The sequence below is a fragment of the Salvia miltiorrhiza genome, unplaced genomic scaffold (genome assembly GCF_028751815.1).
Source record: "Salvia miltiorrhiza cultivar Shanhuang (shh) unplaced genomic scaffold, IMPLAD_Smil_shh original_scaffold_273_2, whole genome shotgun sequence".
Classification (NCBI taxonomy): domain Eukaryota; kingdom Viridiplantae; phylum Streptophyta; class Magnoliopsida; order Lamiales; family Lamiaceae; genus Salvia; species Salvia miltiorrhiza.
The window spans coordinates 116,673-126,220 of record NW_026651515.1 but is presented as its reverse complement, the minus strand read 5'-3'; the positions used below and the strand labels follow the sequence as shown (position 1 = coordinate 126,220).

General features: G+C 35.5%; 1 protein-coding gene across 1 annotated transcript; it reads right to left on the bottom strand.

Moving 5' to 3' along the window:
* Positions 1 to 4,635: 4,635 nt before the first annotated feature.
* Positions 4,636 to 8,270, bottom strand: LOC131003835 (beta-glucuronosyltransferase GlcAT14A). The gene is made up of 4 exons (XM_057930388.1): positions 7,226 to 8,270; positions 5,793 to 5,868; positions 5,591 to 5,706; positions 4,636 to 5,500 (listed from the first exon to the last, which is right to left on the bottom strand). Exons 1-4 carry the CDS (start codon positions 7,728 to 7,730, stop codon positions 4,983 to 4,985), a joined length of 1,215 nt encoding a protein of 404 aa, XP_057786371.1. The 5' UTR covers positions 7,731 to 8,270; the 3' UTR covers positions 4,636 to 4,982.
* Between the last annotated feature and the right edge of the window lie 1,278 nt (positions 8,271 to 9,548).

The window sequence follows — 9,548 nt, the reverse complement described above, 5'->3', positions numbered from 1 at the left end:
GTGTGTACCGTTTAGATGCCAATGGTGACGTGGTTTTCCTTGCACTTTATGTAGATGATATCCTCCTCATTGGCAACAATGTTGAGCTATTATCGGACATAAAGAAGTGGTTATCCGAACAGTTTCAAATGAAAGACTTAGGAGATGCAGCGTACATCCTGGGGATCAAGGTCGTACGTGATCGCCAGAAAAGGATGTTGAGCTTATCTCAAGCGTCTTACATTGATACTGTGATTGCTCGTTTTAGCATGCAAAATGCCAAGAAAGGCTTGCTACCTTTTAGACATGGCATTCCTCTGTCTAAGGACATGTGTCCTAAGACGCCTAGTGAGGTTGAGGAGATGAGGAAGATACCCTATGCTTCCACCGTAGGTAGCCTCATGTATGCGATGCTCTGCACGAGACCTGATATTTGCTATGTCGTTGGCATGGTTGCAAGATATCAGTCGAACCCTGGACCAGGACACTGGACTGCGGTAAAGCACATTCTCAAGTACCTGAAACGGACTCGAGATTATAGGCTAGTTTACCAGTCAGACAGTCTATTTCCTTTGGGTTACACCGATTCGGATTTCCAGGCTGACCGGGATGAGAAGAGATCTACCTCTGGCTATGTGTTTACCTTGGGGGGAGGAGCCGTATCGTGGCGGAGTGCAAAGCAGAAGTGCATTGCAGACTCCACCATGGAAGCCGAATATGTAGCTGCTTCGGAAGCTGCTAAGGAGGCTGTATGGTTCCGGAACTACCTCTTGGATCTAGGAGTGGTCCCTAATTTGCCTAAGAGTATCATAATTTATTGTGATAACTCGGGTGCAGTGGCAAATTCCAAGGAACCCAGGAGCCACAAGGCGTCAAAACACATAGAGAGAAAGTACCACATCATACGAGAAATCGTAAACAGAGGAGATGTGCTAGTAGAAAAGATTGACACATTGGAGAACCTAGCTGATCCTTTCACGAAAAGCTTACCGCAAAAGACCTATGAGAAGCATGCTCGAGGGATGGGATTGCGGTTGATGCCACCCACTTAGAGAAAAAACTTTCAGTATAAGTGGGAGAGATGAAGTGAAGTTTTGTAATAGCTAGTATTTAGACACATTGTATACTAAAAGTTTTGCTTTAGTATAAGTGGGAGATTGTTGGATTTGTATACTGAAAGCAAGAACTTTATGCTTGTATACAATGATTCCTGTTATTCACTATTTTTATCTCCTATCTGATTGTGTTCATGATTGCATATGTATGTTCTTTATCTCTGTATAAGTAGATTATATGGTGTGTTGTAGATCACAGAAGACCATATAATTGGAATAACCTTAAGAGATATAATATGATCACAGCCGAAATAACTCTAGGACAAGTTATTGGTTTAGGCTGCAGTATAGATGGAAGTAGTTTGTCTTGGCTACTTGTCTATACTGGTACGTCATTACGTATTGATAGGACCACAGTTTGAGATGTATTCTTCTATCTGACTTAAGTGAAGAATCAAGATCTCGGTGACTTATAAATCTTAATACTAATAAGTATTCAGATATATATATTAACTCGTATATCACTTTGACTTACTATGGGTGAAAGTTATATACTAACTCGAGTACTCTGTATCTTGGGTGATAGCGGTTAATATATGATATTTGATTATCTGTATTAGTACCCGTATCCTGTATAGGATAATGACATCCCCTTAAGGAGCTCAATAAGGTTTATTACGCTAAACCCTGCAGGTTGATTAAGTTCAGGCGTAATAATAAAGATTGAGTGGTACTGCTTAAGGAATTATTAAGAGATTAATTAATTTAAGCTGTCAGAGCTCTAATTAATTAATGGATGTCGGATATTTTAAATACGGAGATTTAATAAGTCTAAATACAAGCCCCGACTCATCACCGGCAATAAAGGGGTAAGTCAGTATCGGTTCTCTAGTGGAATGAACTGGTATTTATAAATTAATTATGGTCTGGGCTGACCATGGATAAATTAATTTATTTGAGGCCCATCTTTATTCCTTGTATCTGGTCCCTGGGCTGGCCCAATGTCTCCTAGCCCTAGAAGAGCCAGAAATCGTCCCTCACAAGAAAGCAGCGCCCCATACGTATTTAATTATCTATTAAATACAGCTGTCAGCTCTCAGGAAAATACACTGACAAAAATTAGGGTTTTTGAGAGCAGAGGGGGCGCAGGAAACGTGAGTGACATTCTGTCTTGGGAATTTCCATAGCTCGTTGTCCATCCAACGTTGGGAATTGAGCGGGATACAGTCGAGAAGATCAGAGCTGGAGTCTGAATCATTCGACACGATCATCAATCATCTGTGCATCCGATTCTCAAGTAAGTTTTCCTAACACCTGTGTGCAGCTGTTAAATTCATAGGAGCATGTTAGGAATTAATCGTTGTATGATGAATTAATAATAATCCAAGAAACGATCATCGGGCAATCGAGTATTGATTCAATTTAATATTCCTTCATAACCAACATAGGTTGCCTATTCTTGCCCGTCTTGCTCGAGATATCCTTTCCGTGCCCATTTCAACCGTTGCATCCGAGTCGGCTTTTAGCACCGGAGGAAGGGTTCTTGATCCATTAGGAGTTCACTAAGTGATAGGATTGTTGAAAGCCTCATTTGTACTCAAGATTGGTTGAGAAAGTCTAAGCAACCCATCTCAATTGAAGAAGATTTGGAGGGCATTAGAAAACATGAAGAATGTATAGAAAACATGAAGAATGTATGTTTTATTTGTCAATTATTTATTAAGTAATTTGTTTAATATATCATTCTTTGATTGTTTATTCTCTTTATTTTGTAGCTTTGATAAGTCTTGGAATTTGTGAAGTCGATGATGATGAAATGGAGACTTGAAGGTTTGAAGCAAAAGAAAGTTTGAAGGAAGAAGAATGGAAGACATGTTCTTGACTTGTTATGTTTTTTTTTTTTTTTTTTTTGAGCTAAGACTTGTTAATTTATGTTGCTATTTGTTAAACTTTGACATTAGAATTTGTGTTTTTGTGATGTTGGTATTATCATGTTCATGTTGTGGGAATTTGACATTTGAAATTTGTGTATTTTACCATTTTTAATAGGTAATTTCGAAAAAAAAACAAAAAAAAAAATGCACCTTTCACCGAACCGAAACCGACGGTTTTACCGGTTCGGTTTCGGGCCCCCTATTGGTGCAGTTCGGTTTCAATTTTCACCATCGGTTCGGTTTTTGGTTTTGAGTTTTTGGTTCGGTTTTGCCCCGAACCGAACCGATGCTCACCACTATGCAATAGTAAGATGTCACTAATTTTGAAAAATACTAGTACTCCCTCCGTCCACAATTTAAAGTCCTACTTGCTCTTATATTTTTGTCCACAAATTAAAGCCCTATTCTGTTTTTTGTACTTTTTTACTCTTCTTTTTTTCCTATATTTACTACTCTTCGCCACTAATGGACCCACCTTAAAACACCTTTATCATTTTTATATTCTATATTTACTACACTTTATCACTAGTGACCCACTCACAACACCTTTATCACTTTAGTCAACTATCTTTATCACTTTAGTCAATTACCCTTATATTTCATCCACGTCACATTTTTCAATTTTCTTAGTCTCCGTGCCCACACCAAAGTGAGACATTAAATTGTGGACGGATTGAGTAAGTATTTAATTAGTGTTAATGGGCAAAAATGCCCACTTCGTTAAGTTTTTAATTATATAGATAACAAGTTACAAGCTTTCTAACTTATTAATATATAGTACCTCATTCGTGTATAGTACCTCGTTCGTGTGTATATAAATGGATTCAATGTTTAGGGATGACTTAAAATAAAAGTTTATTTTAAAAATATAAATTAAGAATTGATATGAATATTCATCGTGAATTGATCACTTTATTACTTGATTGGATGAGTTCATGATCTTGTATTCAAATTTTATAGCAAACGAAAATTTTAATTTTTGAATTCATATATTCACACACAGTTTATATACATTTCACATAAAATTCATGAATGAGTAATTTGTATTTTATAAGGGGTTTATAAGCTAACTATTTCCTAATCCTCATATTCCCTTTTCAAATAATAATAATAATAATAATAATAATAATAATAATAATAATAATAATAATAATAATAATAATAATAATAATAATAATAATAATAATAATAATTGTATCTACCACTCCCTCTGTCAATGGAAAAAAATCTTACTTAACCTTTTTTTTGTGCAAAAAAAGAGTGTTATTTAACTTTTTAAACCATCACATCATGCTTTTTCTCATATATTTAACTATAAATTATATTTTTATTTCACTTTTTAACTAATAATATACTTTTATTCTAGTTTTTTGTACATATTTTACCCCTACAAATTATACCTTTATTATATTTATAACAACTTTAATAACTTTATTAAAAATTGGTGTCCATTCTCAAACGAAACTCTATTTCGTGGATAGAGGGGGTATTAATTTTTGTTGTATGTGTGGCATTTTAATTGATACATGTCAAAGTAGAGTAAAATCTTGAATTTTTGTTGTGGGTGTCGGTGATGGTGCCTGTCTCTATTTTTGATTGTGTAGAAGACAAAAACACACAAGTGAAGTCTAAGACATATCTCAAGCTGTAGCAATCACACACAGATATAAACATGAAGAAATAAGTTATCCATTTATATTAAGGTGATGAAGTTTTTACAACAAATTTCTAAGGATACAGATGAAATGTCGACAAGGAAACAAGAAGCAATTCAAGTAATAAAACGATGTTGCATTGCAAGAAAAGGCCGTCCGTGTAGAGGGAATTTCGTGGTATAGTTGGAAGACTAATCAACTGAGTCTGTACAATGAATTCTCTTCTGCCACACCAATGGCTGGCGCTGCCGCTGCCGCCGCCGCCTCCTTCCAACTTTCAAACTCCTGCCCTCATATAAACCACCAAAGAATGCATTTCCTAACCTCAAACATGTTCAAACCTTCTTCCCCGCAAACTCTTATTTCGCGCATGTATCCGGCCTCTCATTCCAACCATCGAGAAGTTTGTCTATGGACTTGCCAAACTTGTTCGCTCGAGGGCCTGGCTTCACTACGTTCACATCCCCCCACTGTGAGCATGGGTCCATCCACCAGTTCTTCCGCCCCCTACACCATGCACCGGGTGTGGCGCGGTTTGGGTCCCGTTTCAGGATGTTTCTGTCTATCATGTCCAGCACTGCTGCGCCTTTCTCAAACTGCCTCGCAAAAGCAGCTCCGCTTTTCACCATCTCTTCATAATCCGAGGTGCTGAGGACATGAGGCTCCATCTTGGGTGGGTCGTCCCAGACGAAATATCTCAAGTCAGCATTCACGGTTGTGTTTCTGAACTCTGGTGAATTGCAAATAACGGTATGGAAATAGACTTCTTGGGACAGGACGACGTTCGTGAAGTACATTAGAAGAGTTCGAGGAAGATTATCCCAGCCAAAGACACAAAATTCAAGGAAGGAACGACTTAAGACGACCCATGGGGAACCTAGAAATACAATAAGGAATCGTATGGGATTAGCAACTAATTAGATCATTAGAAAGCTCATAATGTACCATAACACTGAATTAGATTTACCTGTGAAAACCGTGAAAGCATCAGGTATTGGCCGTTTTTCAGTAGCGTGAAAGATTTGTGTTCTCCTGGCTAAGTAAATACCTGGATCCACCACAATCGGTTGAATTCTTTGACCCCTGTAATGTTGTTATCAAGAGAAATAAGTAGAGAGGCGTTGGAGAATTGCCGGCAAAATTTATTAAGAGAGTTCGAATTTGCCTACTCTTTCCATCCCAGGTCACTAGTGTGATCTATGAAATTCAGATCCCTCCTAATTGACGAGAACACATGAGACAAGTCTGAAATCAAAAGAGCAAAGAAGATAGATCAATGTACAATTAAGACAGCATTTCATGAAATTAATTACGCATTAAAGGAATAATGAGGAACATTTCATCTGAAGTGAAACTGTTGCATTTTTCCCAAGCTTAAAAATTAGATAAAGATTTGAGAAACGTTTCATCTGCGCGTCCCTTTTACCCAATAAGTGGTGCAATCTTCATGCATGTTTGTGTGTGTGCAGAATGATTAGTAAAAGACTCGAAACTCTTCTTTTTTCAATATCAACCAAAAGTTTGCCCAGAAATTTATCAGTTATGCATTCAAGTAGCTCAAAAGGATTCAGTATCTTGCTATGTGCAGACAAGGAAAAATTATACGCAACCATGCTGTCTAGCTAACAGATTCACAAACAGTTACATAAACAACAAAGCGATTTTTTTTCCAATGACTAGCTGATTCCATCGAGTTGAGCCTATGTAAAAGTCAAATATAACATCAGTGCCAGATCAACATTTGTCTTGGCCCAGTTCAATACTAAACATGTTATTTTAGTAACTTATGTATATCAATCTTTGCCATTACAAAAGAATTCAAAGACATTATCAGCATGTGTCTAGGTATAAGCTGGGTCAGTGGCAGAAAACTATAACTTCAACTAAAATTACAGTAAAGATGAGAAGCCCTTTGGAAGAAGCTAGACGAACGAGTGGACCTGTTATTAATTCAGAAATAGGTTATTGTCGCAGCTACATGTCAAGAGAAGAATGTAGGAAATTGAAGAGAGACAATAGATCTCAACTCAAGTAATTAGTATGGTGATTTTGTAACTTGCTGTGAGATGAAATTCCACTTCAACACAAAAACTAACAATATGAGGAGCTTGATTTAGTCATCCAGAAGTAAGCAACTGCAATTTCAGGATTTACCTAAGAAGTGCATATTAATTGGACATCTAAACTTGTAGCCAGTTACCAAATATAGAAACAAACTAATGTAGAATGTTTCAGCCACGGATCCAAGTTCACTAAATTCACAGTTAAAAATGGCATTCGCCGAAAAACACCGTATAATAGGAAAGATCAACAGAATGCGATGACCTGAGCAAACCACATCAAAATCAATTGAGATCATATAGCAATCACTTTAAAATCAACACTAACAAGCAAGGATATTTACTCACAACTGCTAATCGGCATTAAGCAAATTCTACTGTGATTGAATCTTTCAGTTCACATGCTAATCTTTATGTATATTGCAATAACAAATTGATAGTAGACAAACGCAATTGCTAAAAAGGCACAAATCATAATCCCTAACTGGCACAAACAATTCAATTCCAAGAGAAATCAGAAACAACCAAAGCCAAAAACGTACCATCTTGCGTAATCAAGGGATAATCCGTGGCGCTGAGAGTGATAAACCAATCCCACCCTTCATCCACCTTCAGCAAAACCGCGACCGCTCTCAAAATAGCCGCGAGATTGGTGGAGCCCATGTAAGTGTTGGGATCGGGCTTTCCGATAACATCCACATTCCCAAAGGCCCGAACCGCGGGCATGGACTTCACCATTGCCCCGAGCCTAACCCTCTCTTCATCGCTCCCATCAGCCGAAATATGCAGCAGATACCTATTCCTCGGGTGGTACACCGCCAGAAGCAGGCGGTACAACCGCTCCCCATCGCCGCTCTTGCCCGAAATGTAGTACGCGAACGACGGCGGGCGGCCCGGCCCGTGATCAACCGTCGACGAAAACGGCTTGTTCGGAGGGAAAGCATAGTAATACGAAGAACTAAAGCCCGAAATAAACGACAAGAATATTAGAAATGTAATGAATGCCCCAGAAAACAGGGTGTATAGCCATTTCTTCTCAGCTCCCATTCAGATTTAAATCTAATCTAAGAGAGGATTGAGATTGAATTTATCAAAAGAGGCCGAATTCCAAATTAGGACAAACTACAAACAATGCTAAAATGAGCACAAGATTCAGAATTGCCAAGGGGATTTTATGATTTTTCATTAAAATATCAGAAAACCAACTGTGTCGGATCAAAATCGGGGCAATCTCTCGGTTCCTTATCCTGACTTTGGAGTTTGGGGGGGATATTTTGTTTGAATTAGGGTTTTGATGGAAGAGGTGCTAGATTTAGAGCTGTGAGTAGAAGAGTACAGTGGTGAACGAGAGTTGAATGAAAGACTTCTTTTTTTCTTTTTCTTCTTTTTTTTTTCTTTGAAAAATTGATGTTGTTGTACTAATTGACTAAAGCGTTGGGTAGATCAATAGATCAAAACTTGTTTGAAAACCGGGTCACTGGACTGAACCCGGTTTCTGCATATGTTCACGCATCATGGATGTTTATAATCGGATTACTGGATTGAATTCGGATCCTACTCTGCATATGTTTTGGGCTTATATCTGACGCCCTTAATGTTGGAGTGTGATGCACACATCTATCTATTCTATTATATAATAGGATTAAACCTTAACCTATGTGGCATATCTAGAATCTCACCATTTCAAAATTTACCATATATAATCTTCATCATTTATTAATTAATTAACTATTACATTCCATATAAAGATTCATCAATTTTAATAAATGTAATTAATTATAAATGTATATAGTATATAATAATATTATTAACTTTACATATAATCTAAATTAATAAATTTTATTATTTATTTTATCTCGATAAAAATTAGATTTACATGTTTGACAAGAAAAAAATTATAATTTATATACAATAAATGATTTTAATTGAATGTTAGTGATTAGATGTATATTTGTTATTAATTTTAAATTTCTCAAAAGCGTATATATATTATATGTATATGTTGCAATATATTATATTGTATGAATTTATATTGAGACATGCACGTGTATGTAAATTATAAACGGGTTCGGTCATTGATTTACATGTTTGAATAATAAGGCACAAATTCTATAACCTGATTACTTTAAAACAAAATCTTATTTTATGTCCATCAAAATAATTAAAAATTTCCCTAAAAAAAATTAAAATTTTATTTTTATTTTTTATAAAATATATTCGTACATTTTATTTGTATAGGAAAGAAAAATATATTTCTCATATCTAAAAACTTTATTTGTTTCAGTTTCCTCAATAATAATAATAATAATAATAATAATAATAATAATAGATAATAGATAATAGATAATAGATAAATTATGAAATTAGTAATGCATAAATGAAAAATTTAGATAAAGAACAATAGAGGATATGATGTTAAAATACATTAGAAATCTTTAATTATGTATTAAATTTATAATAATCTCAATCGAGTGAATAATTCATATAAATCACCTCATTTCACATTGATTTTTTTTATAAGATTTCACTAAAATAAAACTTATACAAGAAGAAGCTCTTACTCTCCAAATTAAAAATCTATATTTAATTGGTGGAATGATTGAAACTAATACAATTTGAATTGCTCCAAGCGAGATGATTCTCGAAACCCAATTAAATGATGATGCTCACAAGTTAAATTTGTTCTTTCAAACTCCAAACGAAATGATTCTTGGAACATAATTATAATATTTGAAGCTAATAAAAATAATGCATAGAAGTTTGTTGAAATTTTTTAAGGTTCCATACAAAATGATGTTTACAAGTTAGTTATGATATTAGAAGCTCTAAATCATACAATCTCACAAGTCAAATTTGATTTTAAAC

Excerpts from the sequence above, each read along its gene's own strand:
- LOC131003835 (XM_057930388.1), bottom strand. The coding sequence starts at position 7,730 with ATGGGAGCTGAGAAGAAATGGCTATACACCCTGTTTTCTGGGGCATTC. Across the intron at positions 5,707-5,792 it reads AGTGACCTGGGATGGAAAGA|GGGTCAAAGAATTCAACCGA; the intron begins GTAGGCAAATTC and ends ACAACATTACAG. Across the intron at positions 5,501-5,590 it reads TGCTTTCACGGTTTTCACAG|GTTCCCCATGGGTCGTCTTA; the intron begins GTAAATCTAATT and ends TTGTATTTCTAG.